This window comes from Cygnus olor, chromosome 4, assembly GCF_009769625.2.
Source record: "Cygnus olor isolate bCygOlo1 chromosome 4, bCygOlo1.pri.v2, whole genome shotgun sequence".
NCBI lineage: Eukaryota > Metazoa > Chordata > Aves > Anseriformes > Anatidae > Cygnus > Cygnus olor.
In genome coordinates, this window is record NC_049172.1 from 58,228,722 (window position 1) to 58,251,764 (window position 23,043).

The 23,043-nt window shown below is 42.5% G+C and overlaps 1 protein-coding gene across 6 annotated transcripts in view; it reads right to left on the reverse strand.

Moving 5' to 3' along the window:
* STIM2 (stromal interaction molecule 2) overlaps positions 1-13,286 on the reverse strand; it is a 64,876-nt gene extending 51,590 nt beyond the window's left edge. For 4 of the 6 annotated variants that reach the window (XM_040556473.1, XM_040556469.1, XM_040556474.1 and 1 more), the window contains exon 1: positions 12,930-13,263. In XM_040556473.1, the coding sequence (XP_040412407.1) occupies positions 12,930-13,152 (223 nt within the window). In that variant the 5' untranslated portion in view covers positions 13,153-13,263. Of the gene's footprint in view, positions 1-12,057; positions 12,607-12,929 lie in introns of those variants that run through there. The other 2 variants (XM_040556470.1, XM_040556471.1) reach the window with 2 other exon arrangements.
* Between the last annotated feature and the right edge of the window lie 9,757 nt (positions 13,287-23,043).

The window sequence follows — 23,043 nt, forward strand, 5'->3', positions numbered from 1 at the left end:
GAGAGTTACAAGGCCTCAACTAATCTAAATGGATTGGCATCATGTTTATTTAGAATACAAACTCCAGATTCCTCAAATATTCACTCTCATTTCATTCACCCCTTCCTTATCTGAACTGAACCAGCTTATAAACACCAAAAAATACAGAAGTAGATTTCTGTGCAGCTTTTGCTTTTCTTTTAAACACAATACTTCAAAAATTCCACTGGACGCTCAACTGAGGCAAGTAACGAGCGTGAGCAGAAGTGAGGGTAATTGTGGACAGGCACCCAAAGCCAGAGTTTGTCCAAGGAAAAAAAATAATTTGAAAATTACATGACAGAAGTCGTCATATACTAGACAAATTGCTGCTGTTAGTAAGTATATATCTGGAAGATTGCATATGAGGAGTTAGCCTGCAGTTTTCTGGATGTCTTGATTACATGTGAAGCACATCCAACTGTGCTCAAAGTACTTTACAAAATTTCAGCATAAATGCTGATTTATTACAATTTTCACCAGTCAAATAAAACAGCTATAAGTTCTCTGCAGGTTCCAACATTAGCCCAAGAAAAGCACAGAAACAGATATTCTGAAGGACTACTAAACGGTCCTCAAATACAAGACAACCGTAGCCTCCAAATGAGCTATAATCGTCCCCAGCCATGCTTGAAGATTTCAGTTTTTCTCCAGCTCTCCGCTATCTCTCAGAGACTAATCTATGCCATTAAAAGACACTGCCCACAACTCTCATCCTTCCTACGGCACAGCTCCTATGAATACTAATGAACCACGAACAGCAACTCCAGTGCCGTGGTAGCTTGCAAAGACAGAGTAGGCAGACCAATATTCTGCTTGTGACTAAACCAATCACAGTTGCATGAGACCGAACAATTGTGGGCGAGAATATCACCATTTCCAATTTAGCACAACATTCTGCTCTGAAGTACAAAGTGTTACTTCAAGTTCCCAGATGCAATTAATGCAGAGGTGGAATTGTTCTTTCCCTTTTTTCATAGCTGTGCTTCTCTCTTATCTGCAGATCTGAAACATTTCTGTTAAAGGCTTTGAGAACCACATGAGCTGATGGCAGCGTAGTCTTCTGGTATTCCTTATGAACACGGGCATGTAGGTCCAAAACCAGCTGAGCACACGCAAACAGGCCTTGCAGTGCAATCCAACCATTCAAATCACGTTTGTAAAACGGTGCAAAAGCTGAAGTGACTTCAAGCATAGACAGATCATCTTCTCTACCAAGTCATCTACCAAGAACTCCCAAACCTTCTCAAAGTAATAAATTATGGCTAACAAGGATATCAAAGATGAGAAGGAGTTAACACCTCCCTCCCCTTCCCTAAGACATTAATTATAGCTTCCTAGCTAGTATTACTGATTGGCTGAAACCTAATCCTGCAGCATTTTGAAGTTAAATGACAGGAAACAAGACTTTAGCACGCTTAAGAAGCACTACGAATGTAAATATCAAATTAATATCTAACCCAAGCAGTAATTATTCAGTCTGCAGTATTCAAAAACTTAAAGACAGGTAATTTTTTTTTGCATGACTCAAAAGGTGTCTAATGTTAGATATAAGATTATGGTTTAAGGTCAGATATCACCTTCAACAGGTTGGAGGCTCCTTAAACAGGCTGAGGCACTGCTCCTGGAAGAGTTTTCACATAAGGCTGGGAGCACACATTTTTTGCCTGCATCTGAAGTGTCCTCTTTACATTCGACATGAATATAACTGACAGTGAATAGAGCTAATGGTGTGATCCACATGTCAGGGTTTGCTACCTCAGGGTAGCACATTTGCTCTCTGTACTGTGTTAGAGAAGGAGCCTGGATTCTTAGCTCAGATACCAACACCTCAAGAACTGCAAAAGGAATCCGATCCTTAAAGTTTCTGATCAAGTAACATCACAGGTAAGCACTTAAAGATGTCTAAGCCCTACTAATTTAACCACGTTTAAAAAAAAACAAATGAAAATAATTAAGCAGGAAACAGTGCAGAGTAATTGGCACCCGAGTATGTTTCTTCCCCCATATGTTAAAACCTGCATGGTCTGAAACAGCAGCTCATTCTCAACATGAGGGCATTCTCCAGGTCTGGTATGACACCAACCACCTTGGCACGACCGGCGGCCAGGCAGAGAAGCCAGGAGGATGGAGGCAGGCCTCCTGCTGGAACAGCCAGGCAGGAAGCACTGCTGCTGGGGCCCGTACCCCACCAGGAACCATCCCACACGCTTCCAGCCCCGTCTGGGAACAGCACAGGGGCTGACAGCAAAGCTTTCTGCCTGCTCCGACAAATGCAAATCCTTATTTGCCTACATCCTCTGACAGAAATGGCAACCGGATAAAAGCTGGAGGATTCCCGAACGTCATCCTTTGGATGACATCTTACATACAATCTCTGATCATAGAAAAATTGGTTATACCTAGATAACTCAGATATCTAAAATCTTTCAGGTCAGTAAAAAAAATAATTGAGGTTGACATCATCATTACAACTACACTTCATATCCATTTGAATTAGTAAATAGAAAATGACTAATGCACAATCAGTAAAATCAAGGGTTTTTGCCTGTTTAACAGACCTGCTAATGAGAACTTGCCCTTTGAAGTAACGTGGCCTATCTCAAACTTCTCTTAAACAAAGAGGAAGCAAGTTTCAAAATATTTCTAAGTAAATGAGAAACTTGAGATCATCAGGTGAGGCTACTTCATAAAACAAGCAAATATGTCAGAGCCAAAGGTTTGTTATTCATGCAAATATAACAGGCTACTTACAACTCTTGGACAAGGTGCATTACGAAAGTACAGTATTCACTTCAGCCCAACACTTAAAGCTGCACTACTTCAAACACTTCATTATTAGTGTTGGTACTTGGCACCTGTGTGAATGTTGCAATTCACCTTATACCACATTTCTAACTTACACTTACTTTACATACTGACATTAAGAAAATATCCAGGAAATATTCCTCTCCATTACGTATCCAATAAGTACTTTAGAGAAATGCTCTGTTTTAGTTCCACAGGATACAGAACGCCCTATATATTCAACTTCTGATCTTCAGCCTCACATAAGGAGCTCTTTGAGATTTCCCAACACTCGTGCAAACGGCAGCCCCCACGGTGATCTCAGGACATACGTATGCCACCGATTTCTACAGCAGTTCAGAGCTGATGTTTCTAACTCATCTGTATGCAAAAAGTGCCAAAGAACTTCGTATTGAAGACTGTCTTCTCCAAAATTCTGACTACAACACTTGCCAAGGAAAACAATTAGAGCTCTGTCCTGATGGTGCAATACATGCTCCTTCCTGCTTCTAGCAAGTCTCTTACCACACTCCTAATAAACAGGCCAGAATTAAGCTTCTCCTTATGAATACTGAGAGCACAGTACAGATGTGGAAAAGTAAGCTGAACTTTCATTGCTTTAAACACCAGATTTTTGTTAGATTCCATCTGCAAAGTGTCCCAGTTACTAGAGGAGAGTTTCACTTCCATTTTCATTTTTAGTGTGCACAGTAAACAATTCTGAAAGAGGCAAACTGAACTAGACATATTCATGAAATGTTTCTGTAGAGTCAGTTTTCAGACCAAAACCCATGCCAAGACCAGAGAGTTTCACTTAAAATGTTCTCAACTGCACAAGCAGCAGTGAAATGGTCATTTTTATTCTGATAAGCCTTTGAAACCTTTTTTTGGAGAGGAAAAAAAAGAAGAAACCACAAGCTCTGAAAAGTTAATTTCCCTCATCACCCTGCAAGTAAGAGTGGCAGGGTCATATTTAAAGAATATTTAAAGCAATAATTTGGGTTACAAGACAATGGTTGTCTTGTTCTTGGCTTCTGCAAGAATGTTAATCTGCTGCTGACAGCATTTTGGGCATAGAAAACTAAGAACGATAGAAAAAAATCAAAAACAAAAAGTCATTGTAATTTTATTAACTTCTGTCAGGAAAGAAATTTCAGCTTTAAGATTCCATTTAGGAGCCTGCGAACCAATGCAAATCAACGGAAGGAAAACAGTTCAATAAAACCAATTTACAAAGTCAGTGCCAGCAAGTATTCTGCAAGCCCTCAAGTTGAAAACCTTCATTTAGCAACATCTCCCAAAAAACTTACTGTATAAATTACGATGCAGCTTACTACAACATTATGACATTCTCCTTTGAGCATTTTAACCTTATTCTTTCTGCATTAGCAATCACTTTAAACATTTGCACGAAACCAAAAATGAAGAGCTAATGGAAAACAGCATCTGCCAAACTGTCTTGTTTCAAACACAACTGCAATGAGTTTCCCAGTTTAATTCCAGCTGTTCACAGAGGTCCGCTCCCTCCACGGAAGTGCGGGGCAGGTGGGATGTCTATTTTAAATCTTCTGATTTTCAATCAATGCCCCTGGGTCCCATATGAAAAAAAGCTACCAGTCTTCCTATAGTTGCCTCCTTTAAAACATTCATGTTTTCAAACAGGTCTACTACATCCTCACCACCAATCCCTACCACTCAAAACCCACCTGGCTGCCACAGCACCACACATCCCTCCTTCCTTCCCTGACCCAGCCTGGGGCTCATATGACCTTCACTTAACCAGTTTCAGTGAATTATTCTAGTAGAAAATGTCAGTTTACTTAACTGAAATTGCTCGGGATGAGGAAGAGTGCAGGCTGAAGGCCTAAACCCCAGCTGTTACCATGTATTGGCTTCAGCTTTCAAATAACCATGGCCACAGGGCAGGTCTTTTAAAAGCAAGGAGTCCTAATGCCTCTTCATACACAAAAGCATATATACAAGAAGTTCGGCCAGCTTTATCCAGACCTTTTCTAGTTTTTCATATCCTTTTCAAATGATAACTGTATGTATGCTATCCTCCTTTCTTCATAATTTGTCATATTTCTTCCTGAAGAAATACCAGGCTTTTTCCAAAGGACAATCCACAATTACTTCCAAAATCAAAACTGTAACAGTCAACCAAGCCCCAGTTATACAGTTAAATTCAATACAAGCTTTTACTTTACAGTATGAAAATATCCAATTCCTTCCTCCCCAAGTGTTTTGTTCGCTTTTGTTATTTTGTTTTCTGCACTGAGACAATCTCAGCTACCATTTCATTACCCTATCACACAGTATCACGCAATACCTTCAGATACCTGTGCAGTCAACAGCAGTTTATGTCAGGGCCCCCTTCATCATCCCGCCATGCGTCAAACTTCCACTCACCCTTAAGCTAATTAGGATAACGCTCCATTTGTCATCATCCAGTACTTTGAAGATGCATAACTTTTCTTCCCATTAAGGTCACACATTAGCTGTGATTGCATATCACTCATCTGTAAGGAAATAGCAGTTTCTGTGGATCTCGTAACAGGCCAGGTTGTGTATAGAGCCTCCATTTTGTTGAAGTAAGGAAATCTTACCACTCTTCAACACGGAGAGAAATTAGAGCCTTGACTACTGATCTCAGGATACTATAAACACGCAGACATGAGGCAGCATAAAACAAGTATCTGAGTGCTTTTGTGACAAAAAAGGAAACACCACAGATGTAATTTCTTAGGAAAGATGTTTACTTAATAAAGGAAACAAACCAGTTATACTCAGATTCCTTTATGACAAAGATTAAAAGCAGTAGTCAGATGAATTTAGAGTTCAGATCGGCTCTTTTTTTTTTTTTTCTCTTTCAAGCTGATAAACATTTACAGCTAAATCAGAACGGAAGATGCCTTCCTTATCCCGTATTAATAAAAATCATATTTCGTTAGTTTGCTTTATGTGATTAAATAGTTATGCCAAGCAAGCGATTTGGCTTTTGAGATAAGCTCTCTTACAATCAACTGGTAAAAACTGAGTTGGCTCCTGGAAGGTTTCATTTGAAGACAAAAATTTCTACTTGGCATGCATGGGCTTCTACTGAAACGGCCAACACTACCTTCCTCCAACACTGTTGTCTTCTCACAGATGCTCTTGTGCAGCAGTGCAGTGAAATGAAGCGAGGACCTGACCCTGCTAAAACACGAGTGACAACTTCCAGCTCAGTGCATTCCCCCGGACTACCTCAGCCACAACAATATTAAGGAAGAAGTTCGGACAGACAGAATAGGCAGGGAGGAAGAGAACGCAACAGGCACAAGGGAATATCCTCTTCTGCAGCAAGAGCCTGCACTGAGGTCAGTTTAAATTGATAACAAAGCCACATCCTTCAAAGACTGCAGAGTGACTCTGTCATTTGCCTGCAATGCAACCAAAGGAAGGCCAATTACAGGCACTGCAGTTTCATAAGACCAAAACGAAAACATTCATTTAAAATGCAGTGTTAGAATGTAGTCCCAGAGAATACAGGACACAGGTTCCTACATCAAAATAATGCCTTTGTCTCTCATCTACAAACTGACATATTATTCAGTTGTTAGAAGTTTAACCACAATACCCTTTGTGGCTATGCCAGCAGTGTTTCAGGAGATGTCTTCAGGGAACACAAACCAGACAGGAGAAAGGAAAGTGAGACAGATGGTCCCAAAAAGCACTGACAACAGTTAAGTCTCCCCCCTCATAAGTCAAACATATATACATGGGGGAAGACATAGCTGCCTTGATGCATTTCGATTGCACCTAAAAAAATACAAGTAGACAAGGATATAAAGATATTTTTTCCTTCACGTCACATCTTTATGTAAGTATCAGAGCTACATGATATTATAGTCTAATTTTCATACTTAACAAAACAGTACACCATACTTCGCACTGAAAAAGCAAACTGCTTCATTTTCACTTCAAAATCATTTGAGTCCAGGCAACAAAAAACTAACTTAAGCCAACAGTATTTTTCATACAGGCACACAACGCTACAGTAAGAAGTTATCTCGCAGCCTTCTATATATAGCAATCTAGAATTAAAACCATACTAGAAGGAAGTCTCCTACTAAGAATGATTAACTTCAGTATTTGTTTCAAAATCATCTCAAAGACCACAAAGTTTGGGTGGTTTTGTTTGTTAACAGTATATTTCTTGCTTGCTGTTCTTCAAATACTAGGCGGCATTGCAAATTCAGGCAAAAGCAAACCAAGTTGGTCATTTCAGGCTACAACTATAGAGAAGCAACATAAAATTATCTTAATCTGCTTTAGGTTGGGCATACAACCTGAAAATTCACCTGCTTACTGAAGTTAGTGAGGCTACACGTGGGAAGAATGTGTTTCAAATAAAATCCTATGGTTGGAACAAAGTGTCAGCACACTGACAAAAGTTACATTGATAACTTCCCAGCAAAACTCACCAAACGCTTCTACACGTAAACAGAGATGGTAGCGTAAATATAAAACGCTTGCTGAGCCATTCCCTCATTCATGAAGTACCAACACATGCTGGAAAAAAGACGAAGTGGTCAGGAGTTACTGATGACAAACCTTAAAGGTCATCTAGTAGAGTTATTTGATATCAAGAACAAAATAATGTTATTGTGAAAATTCCCCGAACTTGCAAAAAATTCCAAATTTTAAGTAATTCAGTTCTCACAGTGACCTGATGGAACTGAGGAAAACCTATTCCTTTTTCTGTGTAGCATTATTACGTGTGCTGAATAATTTACATAAGACTAACCCCTTCCTTTATTCTAAGCCACAAAGCAAGAAAGAACATTCATACCACACCTTGTATGCAAAGTTCCCAATTTTAAGGAGAAAGTACCCAGAGTTTAGAAACCCAAAATGTCTTCACCAAATTTTTTTTCAACAAAAAACTTGCTTGAATTTATACTCTACCAAAGGCTGTTTGCTTTTAAACACAGCTTTAAATCGTTTCAGATAAACTGCTGGTTTTTGCTGATCTCAGTTTTGGAAGCTGAGCACACACGTCAGCTTCTTACAGCTGAAGACTTAACCACAGAAACAAAGTACACAAAAAAATCATGTATTAAAATTGTAACTGGACACAGTACCATAGGGCTGGGCCACCATCGGTTGTGAGTTGCTTCACGATGCAGAAGTAGGGAACAGAAAGCGTGGCCTAGAGGAAAAGGGTCAAAGCTATCTTTGCATTCCTATAAACTCTAAGCTACAGCAGAAGTTAAAGCTTCACACAGTCCCAGTAGCCTCGACAACTCTTCCAATTTACCCAAGTTTCTGTGGTGCTGCCTGTGGTTTGCAGTACAGGCCGCAACAGTCAGTGACACTGCCTTCCACCCCTGCACCCAGGGATCCCGGAGAAGCACGATTCACCTGCAGGAGTGTAACACCGTCTGCATACAGAGGATGTTTCCTCATGAGGTACCTAAAATTCGTTGCTAGAGACAGCAAGGATGAGATTTTTTTCAAAAAAAAAAAAGGCGGTGGTTCCTACCTGTTAATTCAGATTCTGCTGAGTCAACACTTCTGTTAATGTTAGCGTTAACCCAAGTTTGTAACTGTTCTGGCAAGCACCTTATATGCAATTTCCATGATGAATTTTAGTTAAAATTCTGGACTACTTCTCAGTATACAGAATTAAGGATCCCTCTAACAGGCCTCTGACAGGTGCCTGCTTTTGTGATTGGAAGGCAAAGGAGCAAGGTCCAACGGGAGGAAAAAAGCATTAAAGAAACAGGAACAAACATCCTTCAGTTAAGTCTGAAGTGCTGGCAGAAATCAAGTAAACAAACGCAAGTTGTAGAGTACCCAGGCAATCATCCCATTCCATTTATGCTGGTTCTCAATTATAAATATGCATTTTGTTTTATGCACCCTCCCCCTTGCAGAGATGCAAAGATAGTTTCCATAGCAACACGGGAGACTTGGGAGCATCCACCGAGGCAGAATAACACCAACTTATGTAACAGCTCGAAACTCACCTTTGTTTGGAAAACGCACAGGTGCTTATTTTAGGACAACACTCGTAATGATTATTTACTCCTAACACGTACCATGTGTGGTCAAGATAAACATCTCAAGCTCCTGTATTTTAAAAAGCTTTTCACAGATATGATGCAGACTAATCCCACTGAAGTCTTGTGCATCAGGGTTTCTGCAGCAAGTTTCAGACTCAACTCTTATATAAAATACCACACTTGACTTCTGAGAAGTTTTAGACAGTGCATTAAAAGCTACAAAAAGATTAAACCTGTAATCTTCCGAGCTTTCCCACAGCATCACAGCTCTTGACAATACGTTCTTCTCCCCGGTACTGATTGAGAACATATTAAATACAAAAGCACGTAAAAAGTGCAGCACACATGCTAAAAAAAAAACAATTAAAAGGATATCAAATTGTTTACTTCATACAAACTTTTTCAAAAAGGAAACTGCATTTTTAGGTGTTTTCCGTAGCGCTAGTATCATCGTGAGAAATCTTAACGTGACCCACTGCCTCTGCCATTGGGTCCAGTTCTCTTTTGACAGATGCATGGCAGCTCAACCTACTTAGGATAGATTGTTAGTTAGAAGAAAATGAGTCATGCCCAAGTTGCGTAGGAGTAGCTAGCCAGAGCCTAGTAGGAGGTCCCCAGAAAAAGCAGAGATTGCTTCAGAATGCTTACAGCTGAAAGAGCAATGCGAAAACCTGCTGATGGAGGGATGATACTGAGTCAAAGAACTTCAAGTAACTACACTGAAACGCAGTCGGGAAGCGACCAACAGCTTCAGGTCAGCATCATTTAGTGGGGAAAGGACCCAAATTTCTGTCCTCTCACCCTAAATGATAGGAGCAGATCACAAAGAGCTTAGCTACAGGCATACAAATAGAAGTAACAGAACAAAACAAGCTTGAGGTACTCAATTTTTGTCACTAGAAAAATCTACTGGCCTTAAAAAGCAGTCTGCTAGGGAAGTGACCAGTCTTGGAGCTCAGTCGTACAAGACCAGTGCATGCACACGTAATCAAAGATTCTTTTGCTGCACAATCAAGATCACTACACACACGGTGGAGTGATAGAAAGCGTAAAGTCTCACACATGACCACGCCAACTTCCAAACAGATTATTCTCGCTAAAAAAGGTCACCAGAGCAGTTTCAGTCACCTTCAGATGCAATTACATGGGCAGGGAGGCTCATTTATTCACTCACTGCCATCACCAGCCGCTGACCCCACCCACACAGCCCCATCCTCCCTCTTCCTTGCACTGCTGCTGGCGCTCAGAGCATGCCAGGAAAGAGTCTGATAAGAAAACCATCGCTTTTTGTTGCCCCTCTCACATTCCTGCAAGCTAACGCAGCAGTGCTCATCACAGCACTGGGGACAAAAAAAGCACAAAGCAGAAAGAGCAGGAAACTCCCTCCCTCCCAGGACCAGGATGTCCTCCTGCTTGCTCTCACACTGATCCTGCTAGCACGGCCAGCTGGGGTCAGCTTCCAAAGAGAAAAGCCACCCTTCGACAGCCACCCGCATTAGAATGGCTTCAATTAACTATGAAGTTCCAGAAAAAAACAGAGTGTTTTACACAAACCTTCACTTCTCTAGTGCCAACGACAGAAATTTGAGGATCACAGAGCACTGACACGACATGATGGGGCAGTTCCAAAATGGAAGCTCAGTGAACAAGACAAATCTTTCACTTTGAGAAAACGGTTACATTGTGGCATCCACTGTTTCTGCGGTAAATACAATGTAGAGCTACAGTTAAGAATGGCCTAGCTAAATATTACAAGCTACTATTTGAGAGAATTTTATTAGCCAGATACGGTTCCAGGTTCTCTGTCTCGCCTGAAAGACAGCCAGATTTTCTGATCATTGATTAAATTTGGACATAAAAACCCACAATCCTCCAGAATTGCAAAGCAGATAATAACAGAATAAACAGAATATGATAACCCAGACTTATCTTCAAGGTCTGGATAGATGATTCCTTAAAATTTTCCACCAAATTAAGACTAAACAAGCAGGGTCAGAATGAAGAGAAAATAATCTCACAGTATTCATATTCCAATCAGTGGAAATAGTTTCATTGCTCTGATTTTTATAACGGTGACTAAACATCTTCAGAGGTAACATATGTAGAGTTATCATTTACAAGTTACGATTAAAAAGGCGCACGCATGCAAGTAGACAACAGTAACAATTAAGTCCCTGAATATCTGATAAAACATGGCTGTTTAAAAAATCATAAAGTCATAAAATTAGTTGCACATCACTTTTCTGTCATGTCAGTATCTCTCTGGATTACCTTTGCCAGCTGCTTCTCTAACCCATTAAAAACCCTTTAATGATGGGATTTGTTGAACCATTTCTGTAATTTGAATGTTATTGGTAAAAATTTTCCAGTTGATATTTAACCTCAATCTTCCCCCGTACAATTCACTTCCTCTTAACCCACCTCTTAACCACAGCAGATGGAAAAAAAATTTTAAATCAATAACCTCTCGTGAACTAATTTCTTAGATAGTGACACACCCCTCCCACAGCCTTTTCCATCCCCCCAAATAAAGTAATACATTAGTCAGATGTTAAGCCTCTCCATCCACATTGCTACTTTTCTGACTTTTTCGGCTTGTTTAATACTCAAGACTAGGCACAAAAGAGCAATGAAGAACAATAAATTAAGAGCTTTCTATAATTTAAGCCAGATCAACACATCCCAGGATAGCATCCGCTTTTGCCAGCTGCATTATGTTGCTTGTTCAGATCAATTTGCAACCATCACTCCTGGATTATTTCCTACAGCTGTGCTGACTACACACCTACGCTGTATTTGAGCATCTGAGAGTCTTCTGGGCACAGCATTTTATACTTAACAGACTCATCTTCTGGATTTTACCTCTCAAGCCTATGGAATTTGATTTTCGTTCTATTCTTACCCAGCAGAGCGCTTGCAGTCCCTCCTAACTTGATGTCACATCTGCAAATTTTAATCTTCAGAGGAAAGAATGAGAGATAATATAACTACAATCACTCCCTGCACAGTCATCTGGTTCTCCCCCAGCTTTCAAGGCTTCTTCCTTCCGACTTTGCAAAGAGTAACTTAAAACTGTTTGGGTTAGCTACCAGACAGGCAGCCAATTCACACTATCAACACCAAATCCAGCAAGTGGATGAACGCAGAACCATGTTAAAAACCTCTGAAAGATTAAAACTGATTCTGCGTTGGCTCTTAAACATACCTTTCTCCAGACCACGCTCACATTTGTAACATAGTAAATCCACTTGTGATGTGTTACATTTCTCAAATGGATTTTCTCGCCAGATCCAGTGCATGGGGGTGGGGGAGGGAGGCACCACAGCAGCTGACAAGCATCGCAGTGGTTTTACAGTCCAAAAATATTTTTTAAATACTTCTCCCTACAAATTGACATTTCAAGATTGACTGAGCGTGAAACGCAGACAGCATCAGCACTACACATAGCAAGAACCACTTAATACCACCTACGACCAGATTAATTATGCTCTGGAAAAAAAAAAAAAAAGCTGATCTAACACAGCATTTCCCCGACACCCTTGGGAGGTGCGACTCCTGCTTCAGACTGCGGATGTTCCAACTTCCTTAGTTTCTGTGGCGAGCCAAACAAAAATCAGGCAACGGGGATCTCAGAAGCGCCCTGGCCTCACACGAGGCTAATGGAATACCTAGTGAAAAGCAGCAATTTCGGCTCAGGGCGCTAGCTCAGACAGCACCGGATTTTGCCCCGGCAGGAAACGCAGCCCGCTTTGCTTCACAGGGGCTGTGGGGTTTGCAGCTCTCCCTCCCGCCTCCAGCTGCAGGGCTCCCTACAAAACGCGCTAAGCGACCCGACCAACTTGCAGCCCCCTCCGGCGGCTCCCCAGCCCCCTCTCCCCGAGCCTGCGGACCGCGAGGTCCGTTACGGGGCGGGTCCGGACGGCGGGCGGGCGGCTCGGGGCCACCGGAGGCTGCCGCAACCCGAGGGCAGGGGAAGGGAAAAGGGAAGGGAAAAGGGAAAAGGGAAGGGACGCCCGGTAACGGAGCGCAGACAGGCGGCTGTGCCCCCCCGGCCCCGGGACGCGCTGCCCCCGTTACCTGCCACAACCGCCGCGGTGTCCGCCGCAGAGGAGGAGGAGGAGGAGGAGGAGGAGGAGGCAGGGGGGCCGCCCGCCCGCGACCCCCGCCGCCCGCCCGCCGCCGCCTCCTGCTCGCCGCCCGCAGCGGCCAGGAGCAGCCCCGGCAGGAGCAGCCCCAGCAAGAGCAGGCAGGTCGGCGGCGGCGTCCCCGCCGCGCCGCGCAGCGCTCGGAGCCCGCTCATCGGGACGGCCGGCCGCGGCGAGGGAAGAGGGAAGGAGCCGGAGTCGATCCGGAGTGGCTCCGGAGCCGCTCCGCCGCACCGCGCTGCAGCCGCCGGCCCCGCGCCGCTTCCGGCGGCCACCGCCGTCGAGCCGCCCGGGCGACACGTCACCGCGCCGTGACGTCACCCGGGGGGGGCGGTGCCAGGGCGGGCTGGCGCCGAGTGGGGGCGACATGGCGGGGTGGGGGGGGGGAAGCTGAGGGGAGTCCCGGGGTTGCTGCCCCGAGTGCCTCACGTTGGGGCCGGCTGCTGAGGTGAAGCGAGGCGGGGCGCGGTGTTTTGAAACAGTTCGGTTAACCGCATGAAAAAATAAAAAATTGAGTCCCGTAAACTTGCCCTAACCACACCGGCGATGCCCGAAGAGCGGTCGCCTGAGGAGGGTTCTCCAAAAGACACGAAGGCGTGAGAGAACACCTAGTATGGCACTCACAGCCTCCTCAGGGCAGCCACAGAAAGGGGTTTGGAGTCGTCCCGAGCAACTTAAATCAGGAACGCCAAGCCCTCGTGAAGGCTAAACCCTGATTTAACTGTGCTTAGGGCCTTGGCAAAAAAATCAAAAACAAAAACACTTTTACTCAAGTCATTTCCATCAAGCCGCTGCACAGGAATAAAATCTGTGTTGTGCCTTGTGCTGTCCAAATCCATGGGATTATCAGCCCCTCGGTCTTGATCCGTTCAACAACGAATAACAAGGCCTTTAAAGCCTGCATCCCATGTAATACCGCAGATACACAACATAAAACAATGCAGCAAAAAGGATGGCAAAAGCTATATAAACCTTACCCTCGCTATAAAATTAACTAGTGCAACCAACTAAGAAGTAACAGCAGAAGTATTTTTTAAAGGTTCTTCAGAAAAGCCTTGACCTGCCACACAAGCCCCGCAGGAGATGGAGGCATCGCATGCCTCACAATCCCAAAAGCACAATCCCAAAAGCTCACTGTGCTGCCTTATAGAGCAGTCACATACAGCAGGAAATAACTTTTCAGTGACACAGTCAGCTTGCACACCCATTTCAGCCAAAATGGTTCAATAACAACAAAAAACACACACAAACACTTTAGTCATATAGCATATGAAGATTTGGAAAACGCATCTAACAGTGACTTCGTAGCCTTAGCATGCAGCAGCCTTTAAAGACCAGCGGTATCTGAGCAGATCTGGTGCAGAGAGAACAATGAAACACCCGCATCTTACGAAAGCTCACTCGGCGTTGTTTGACTTTAGGGAGGGGAGCTGGAGCACAGTAAATTCCCCAGAAGGAAACAAAGAAACCAGCTGTTATTTTAATTAATTAGGTAATTTTAAAATACAAGAAGAGACGTATTCATAAAGGGTACACGAAAGAGGCAAGTTTCTTGGATGAATGTGAACTGCTGTAACTGAGAGCCGCTGGAGTCAAAGGCTACGGACCGCAGGAGTCCTGCAGAGAAATGCCATGCATCAGAATAGCTGTGAGCTGGGGACACTAGCAGGGAGCACTTCACTGAAATGAAGCTGAAAACGATTCTCATTAAAAATCTTACAAAATTGGTTTGTTTTCACCTGTTGATTTCAGCTACAGGGTGCTCAGACCAGGAAGCCTGGGATGAATTATTTCCAAGGAGCACGTTTGGGAGCTGGGGGAGCCCGGTGCTGGTAGGCACCTGATGGTGAGGGGCACATTGAGGGGCCCTCCTGCTTCACCTCACATGGACTCAGCCACACTAGCTCAGAGCGAGGGAAGGTACCGGCACCGTGCTGCAGCCTGACCCGTTAATCCACAGAAACTTAAGTGCCTCGTGATTTCAGTGTGAGGACCCAAATATGGCTGAGTGTCCTTGATCACAGGATCACAGAGTAATTTACGACCTCTAGAGGTTATCTAGTCTAACCCACCCACTCAACCCAAAGAAACACCTATGACCACGTGCCAATTTGATTCTGGACTGTTGATCACTACTCTTTGTGTAAAGTGATTCTGGCTCTTTTTCACCCTCTTTGGAGTTAGCAGGTGCTGTGTGAAAAGCATTGCTAAAATCGGGGTATGCTGCTCTGGTTACATCATCTACAGAGCTAATCATCTCATCATAGAAAACAAACATGTTGGTAGCTCTGTGCTGTTTTCTCCAAATCAACTTCTCGTCCTTCATCAGCTTGGAAAAGGCTTCCAGAAAGATTTCCTTCATCATCTTCTCTGAGAGAGCGACTGCACAAGGCTGTTTTTTCCAGTACCTGGCAATCTCATCTGATTGCCACAGCTTTTCAGAGATGATAGGACCAGCACAATTTCATTAGTCAGCTTCCTCAGCACCTTCACGTGCACCTCCTGTCCAGGCAACAGATTGAGCACACAGCAACAACAGGGCCTGTGCTAATGGCAACCATGTTAGCAGATTATCAAGTCCACAGCACATCTATGTGCAGTTTTACAAGACACCCAGATCTGGAGTAAAAGAGCAGTGAACAAATCCTGATGACTCACAGAGGTGAGACAGAATAGAGATGCTATCACTATCAGCTCCTAAAGACTCCACAGAGTCATTTCCAAAATCTCCACACGGTTGCCAACCTCAGAATAACCCAGGAGACACGAGGACTTCAAAGCTGGTGTCATTTGCCCTGTATGTAATCGCAAGAGATGCTGGACCCAGGCATGACAGTGCCATAGGGCTGGACAGGTGGCTTGAGCATCTCTGCCTTGGTGCCACATGGCTGTACAGACTTCCCAAACACACGTGTCCTGGTGCTCCTGAGCATGAAACTGTGAGGATGTGAATTAAAGGTGTTTCACTGCAAATTCTGTTTTAAATAAAACCATCTTCCTCTCAAACCGTTCCGACACTGATATGTGGTACAATGCTGGTACAGTGTTGCAACGGTATTTCCCACCAACGGTATTTCCCACCATGACAAGTTTCTCTTTTTGCAAAGAGCAAACTCATCATCTCAAGGTCTAGAGTTAAGCCATTTATGTTACTTAGCGTCTTTAGTCTTGATCAATATTGGACTTGTATAGTCTTGGTCAAATGTTCTGAATGTGCTTTGCTGTATGGATAACCCAGGATTCTTTTTGAGTCCTGTCTCCCATTCTTTCATTGATCTTCAGAGCAGAAAGCAAATCTTTCTTTCTTTTTTTTTCTTCATAGTCTATATCTTACTGCTCTGAGTTGTCATTTCCATTAACAATTTGCAGTCAGCAAGTTTTATCTACCTTGCTTACTTGCACACATTGATTTATCTGATTAGAATAAGGGAAAGGAAATCATCTTCAGAGTTGCTTAATGCCCACAGTGCTTTCCAACAGCTACATTTGGCCAGTCCTAAAAGACCCAGGAAGCAGGGTTGAACAACAGAGCAAAAAAAATAAATACTTTTTCTGCTATTCGGTGCTATTTACGGTCTCTCCAGCCGACCAGATGAGAATGCTCTGGGTATATCTGAGGACTCAAAAGGAAAAATATTAACCATATATAGAAACAAGCTGATAATAAGAGATGAGAAACAAAGAAACCTGGGGGACAAAATGGAAGCAAATCACAGACTGAAAAAAAAAAAAAAAAAAAAAAGAGGAAGGGAGGTCAGATAACAGAAAAGACTTAAAGCAAACGCTTAGGTAGAAATGAAGGCAATCAGATTTACTTATTAAAACATTGCAAATAAAAACTGACAGTAAATTCATGTGTATTCAAATAAATTATGACCACCAGATTACTGATAAATTGTCTAAAGAGCATTTAATTCCACAAATGCCATGAAAGGAAACAATGACTTTCAGTTTTGAGAGTAAAATTCAACTGTCTTCTTGACTAGAGAAGTTATTCATATCTTTACCCAAATTATACAAAATCATGCCTCCAAGTTCTCTGATTTTGTGTGCTGATAAAATCTTGAGCAAAGATGGAATTTTATAGTCTTTATATTTGCCAGGATGAGAGGATTAGTTTAGGACCCCATTCTCAGTTGTTGCTCAGTTACTGAAGTTTATATTTTGGGGAAGGAAGGCTGTTAACTGCAGAGAAAACTATAGTAAGCATTTTAAATGGTCCTGTATTCCCAGCCCTTAATGGACTAAGAAATTATGGGCCATAGATATTATCAAGTTCCAATAATGAAATTGGAACTGAGAGAATGGAAGTAAATTAAACGTTCTCATCTGTTGAGCATATTAGCCCTTATGATCTTCTTATCAAGGGAGCTAGGCATCTCTCAAATGAGCAAATTGCCTGGTAATAACCTAAAATGCTGTTAAAATGACAAAATCTCTTTCAATCAGTGAGAAGGAACAGTCATTAAGTGCAAGCTAGGGCTATAGTTCTGTGAGAAATTGTTGATTATGTCTCCTCATTTTATTTTTTTCCCCAATTATAGTGTTATCAGCAGTATTGCAGATTCTTTTCTCTAACACTTAAAGAGTACAGTAAGTACAAAAAAATCTTGAAGAACCCAGAATGTTCAGCAAATGCTTGTTGCGGCTGAATCTCCCATTAGCATGGAAGCTTTGCTTATGTTTTTTTTTTCAATCTGTTGAGTTCTTTATGGGAGCAAAGATGCCATTCCAGCTACTAGATGTAGGCTAGGCAGACTGTGGTTGAATTTTGTTTAGTTCAAAAACAAACAAAGACTCAATCTGTTTATGCAATACCTTGAGGCATATCCGGAGATACCAAATCTGAAGGAAAACAATGGCAGAACAAGTGACTAAAATATCTGAGGCAGCACTTTAATTTCTGGAATCTGTAGTAGGAGCCAAGCAGCTTGCCAGGACACAACCGTATTAGCGATGGAGGAGCAGGAATCTTCCTATCTGACTGAATATTATTTGGCGTGACAGTTAGATTACAACAAAATGATGGGTTGTTATATGTTTTGACAGCTACAGGAACATTCAAAAATAACACAAAAACAGTTGTGGAAATTAGCATATTACAGCTTAGGATGGTCAGAAGTATGTTTATCTGCCAAGGGACAGCCTTGGAGAGCTATCTAGATATGATTAAGTCCCTCTCTTCATCTGATATACTAAAAGCATGCACCTCACTCTACTCTTTTTTCTTTATTTTTTTCCCAAAATTGGGTGCCAGACTGTAAAAGTCCAGACATTTTATTAATTTTTTTAAGAGGGCTTTGATTGTGACAATTTTGCATCCCCAATAAAGTCATAATCAGTTCATTTGCAAACCTGTCTTTAAATAATGAACATAAGTATTCTTAATGTTTAATGATAGGTAATATTACACAACCAATCAACATACTAAAATAACATGCTGGCCATCTTTCTGTTTTCATGCTATGTGTGAATTCAGCCCATTTCAAGACAGAAGCGGTAGCTTCTCACTCTTTATTGAGATGACTTACTAAAAAAGGCTATCTCAGAGGGAAGGTTGTACAAATAATTTAATCGCCATATAAAAAAGAATCCCAGTATGTACATAATCTTTCTTTCACTTTCTCTAAATCTCAGTAAATCTCTAAATCTACACATACCAGGAGCTGAGACAGAAAGTGCTTTGTGTCTGCCAATTCCTTCCTGCTAGACAGCAAACAAGGAAAAAAAGTACAACCAGGAGATGATAGAGTTACTACCGAACAGGACTAGCTTTTATTTTAAATTAAGCATGCCGACCAGCACCACCACCAACAAAAACTTAGAGTAAAAGTCACAATAAATTTCAAAAAAAAAAAAAAAAGGAATTTGGGTTTTAGCATGTGCTAATTTAGCATGTGCTCATATGTTCACAGCAAGTAGTAAAGACTGCCTCTTGGGGCATGTTTGGGGATGTTTTCACTAGGAGAAAAAGTTCCTACTCACTTGTAGCAGGAACTGTTTGGGATGGAGTCTGCCTGTTCTGGCTGGTAGAGGTGTTCTGGGGAACTGGCTGTAACCAAGGGAACTGCTGCATTAAAACTAATGTGTGTAGTAACTTTCATTATTTTTGTCTGTCTAAATAAAGAGCCAGAGCCCTGTTAGCTTCTAATGCAGAGAGGTGTTCTTTATCTTACTGAGTGGGGTCTAAGAAAATGCTGTCAGCCCAGTTGTTTAAAATGGAAATCTTTCACCCCTTTAAGTAAATATTTGGGATAAGAACAAAGAATATATATGACCTCATGAGCAGGCAAGAAGGAAGTGATCAGAGATTTGCTTCAAATGTGGTTCTGGTAGTTTTAGCAGCTGTTGATTGAAAGGTGGAAGAAGCAACCACTCATTCAGTGGCCAGAACTTGAGTGAGGAGATTATATTCTCATGATCTATGACTGGAACATAAAAAGCCTAGTGAATGTGTACATTGTTTGTAAAGACAATTATATTATCAGTTGTTTTGTAGTAAATTGAAATGGCTGCTCTGAGGTCACAGCAATCAGATTATTTCCTGGAATTTCTGAAGGCAAGCCGCACATCCTGTAAACAGAAGCTCTCCCTAGATCCATCAGACTGCTATGGCGTGTGCAGCCAGGTACCACAAGTGATGTGTCACATAACAAATACGATCATTCTGCAGAGGCAGAGACAGCTATTCTCAAATCACTCAGAAAGTTGAAGGTGATATGGAAACTACTGCTGAGAAAATCAAATAACAGGTATTTTGTCTTTGTCTTGCTTTATTTTTATTTTTTAATTCTTTGGTTTAGGTAATAGGAAAAAAAGCATTGAAGGCCGTATCCTCAGTTACAAGAACATTGGAAACGGATTGACTTCCTACTTTCAAATGCAACCTTGGGCATTTGGCATTATGACTCACTACAAACAGCTGTATTTCTCAGGAAAAAAAAAAAAAATGAGAGCAAAATTTCATCTATAACTTACATCTTCACAAACAGTACGTACAGTTAGTTCATTTTTGTTGCTGCTTGCTTTGCAGGTTGTGATACTTGGAGGTTGTGTGCAAGGTGCTAAGCTTCCCTGAACACTGGATTTGAATGACCTTCATGATTTTCCTCAGATTTTGACTTTTTTATTCCCTAATCTGCCGTCATGACAAAATTGGGAGAGTTTTGGTTAGTGGTGGGACAAAGAAAGTTCTGTATTCATTGATGAAGTTTGTCAGCTTTCTCTGATATAACCTGTATAGGATTTATCTACATCTATTTAATGAGTTTTAACAGTTTTTTGTAAACTGTTCATGATGGTTAATGGGAAAATACAGGGAAGAGTTCAACTAAAAGTTAGATATCCAAATCATTGTACTGGGTTTACGTTGCAAGGTTTTGGTAGCAGGGGGCTGCAGGAGTGGCCTTTGTGAGCAGAGCCCAGCAGCTGCCCCATATCAGAGCCATCTCCAGCCGGTTCCAAAGGGACCTGCCGCTGGCCAGAGCTGAGCCACTGAGTGATGCTGGTTGGGCCTCTGGGAGAGTAGACTGAAGAAAGGGAAAAAAAATGCTGTGCAACAGCAGCTGGGAGAGAGGAGTGAGGAAATGTGAGAGAACCAGCCCTGCAGACCCCAGGGTCAGTGCAGAAGGAGGGCAGGAGGTGGTCCATGCACGGAGCAGAAGTTCCCCTGCGGCCTGTGGAGAGGCCCCTGGTGGAGCAGGCTGTCCCCCTGCAGCCCATGGGTCCCACATGGAGCAGATCTCCACGCTGCAGCCCGTGGAGGAGCCCCCGGTGGAGCAGGTGGATGTGGCCTGGAGGAGGCTGCGGCCCATGGAGAGCCCCCGCAGGAGCAGGCCCCGGGCCGGAGCTGCAGCCCATGGAGAGGAGCCCACGCAGGAGCAGGGGGCCTGGGGGGAGCTGCCGCCTGTGGGGGACCCGGGCTGGAGCAGTTTGCTCCTGGGGCATGGACCCTGTGATACCGAGCCATGTGGGGGCAGTTCTTGAAGAGCTGCTGCATGTGGGAAGCCCACGCAGGATCAGTTCCGGAAGGACGGCATCCCACGGGAGGGACCCCACGTGGAGCAGGGGCAGAGAGTGACCGTGAAGGAGCAGCGGAGATGAAACGTTGGGGACTGACCGCAGTCCCCCTTCCCCATTCACCTGCACCACTCAGGGGGAGGAGGTGGATGGGGGATAGGTGTTTTTAGTTTGCTTTTAGTTTCTCACTGGTCTAGCCTGTTAGTAATGGGCAATAAATTAATCTCACTACACTGAGTCAGTTTTGCCCATGATGATAACTGGTGAGTGATCTCCCTGTCCTTGTATCAGCCCTTGAGCCCTTTTCCATCATATTTTTACCCTTTTCATTTGAGGACAGGGAGTGAGAGAGCAGTGTGGTGGAGTTCAGCTGCCCAGCAGTGTGAAACCACCATAGAGACAGTCAAATCCTGATCACTTTAGAATCAATAGAGAGAGACTGGAACTTCCAGAAGGTTGTTCATTTCACACTAAAACAAATGTCTAAGATCAGATAAATTTTCTTTTGAAATACTTGTTTCACTCTACTGGCAATAAAGGGAACCTTGAAAAATTATTTTAGTAATTTAACTGCTGCACTTTGGAGAGAAAAGAGGAGGGGGAGAAGAGAGAAAGGGAGGGGCGGGAAGGAGAGGAGAGGAATCAATACTTTTAGGTCTTACTGAAGTATTACTACTTACTACTGTTACTTGCTGATGTACCTGGAAAACAACAAGGATGAATGCTTACAGCTTACTTACACATCCAGTAGCAATGAGTAAATCTATTCTGATGATTTCCTATTTGTCATCATATTTACACCTCAGTTAGTTCAGAAAATATATTCAGAACAAATCCTGAAGGACTAAAGAGAGACTCAGAGAAGCATTTGGCTCCAGAGATGCATTCCCAGTGGGATTAGCTGTGCTAACACCATCAATGTTCTGCTTCATCAGGAACTAGGATTTGTGGTCCTTCAGAACTAAGAGTTCAGTATCATGCCAGGACTGATACCTTCTATGCAGTCTTGATATTTTTGTAATCTGACAAAGAAGGGCAAGCTCAAGAAACAGCTACCAAACAAAAAAATTAGGTTTCTAATGCCCCCTCAATTATGAAGACTTGAGGTAGTTGTGGAACCTGTCCAGAGTTACTCGAGAGACATGGCAGCAAACCACAAACTATGACGGTGGGTGTTGTTCCTTAGAGCAGGACAGTTGCCGTGTCCTGGGAGTCTTTAAGCTGGACAGAAGAGCGTGATATGAGGTGCACTTCTTAAATCCTAACAGCACCCCCTTTTAGATCTAACAGATGGCCTGTAAAGTCACCACACTGAAATAAAGGGAGTAGTAAATTTTTAAAAGAAATACTATGAAGGAAATAAAAAGCCAAAATGTCTAGCTTTACTCCTCACTAAAATCTTAATACAGCACTGGGTCTTTAAGTAATGTCTCTGTCCCATAATAGCCCTCCCTTTGAATGGCCCAGTCCCACCAAAAGCAGAGCATACAGCGTTGACCTGTTTGCATTGGAACAATTTCCCCAGCAGTATCAATAACCATCTCCCTGTCTAAATGTCTGGACTGAAGTCAGGAAAGAGATATTCACCCTGCACTTGCTATTTAATAATCTCACTACACTGATTTCTAAAAAGGGGCAAAATTTCAGTCAAGAGACAATTGAAAAGATGACTTACATTTGCATTGAGAATGCACTCATTTCAGTTGGGCTGGCTCCAGTTTTCTGAGAGATCTACAGGAAATTCTACAAAAAGAACAAAAAATTAAGGCTAGTTCAACTGAGAATAGTCTTGATTGAACTGTTTGGAACTTGGGAACAAGAAACCTCTCTCTCTATAAAGTCTTACTCCTTATTGAAAAAAAAAAAAAAAGAAATTTATTTAAGAACATCAAGAGTCTGATCAATCTTCAAGGAAGAATGTCACCATTACCAGAGACCAGGAAGTATCTGACAAAGTAGAAAAATGTCTATAGCTCCTAACATCACAAATTGCTATTGTACACACCATGTAAGATGATCTTTGTTTT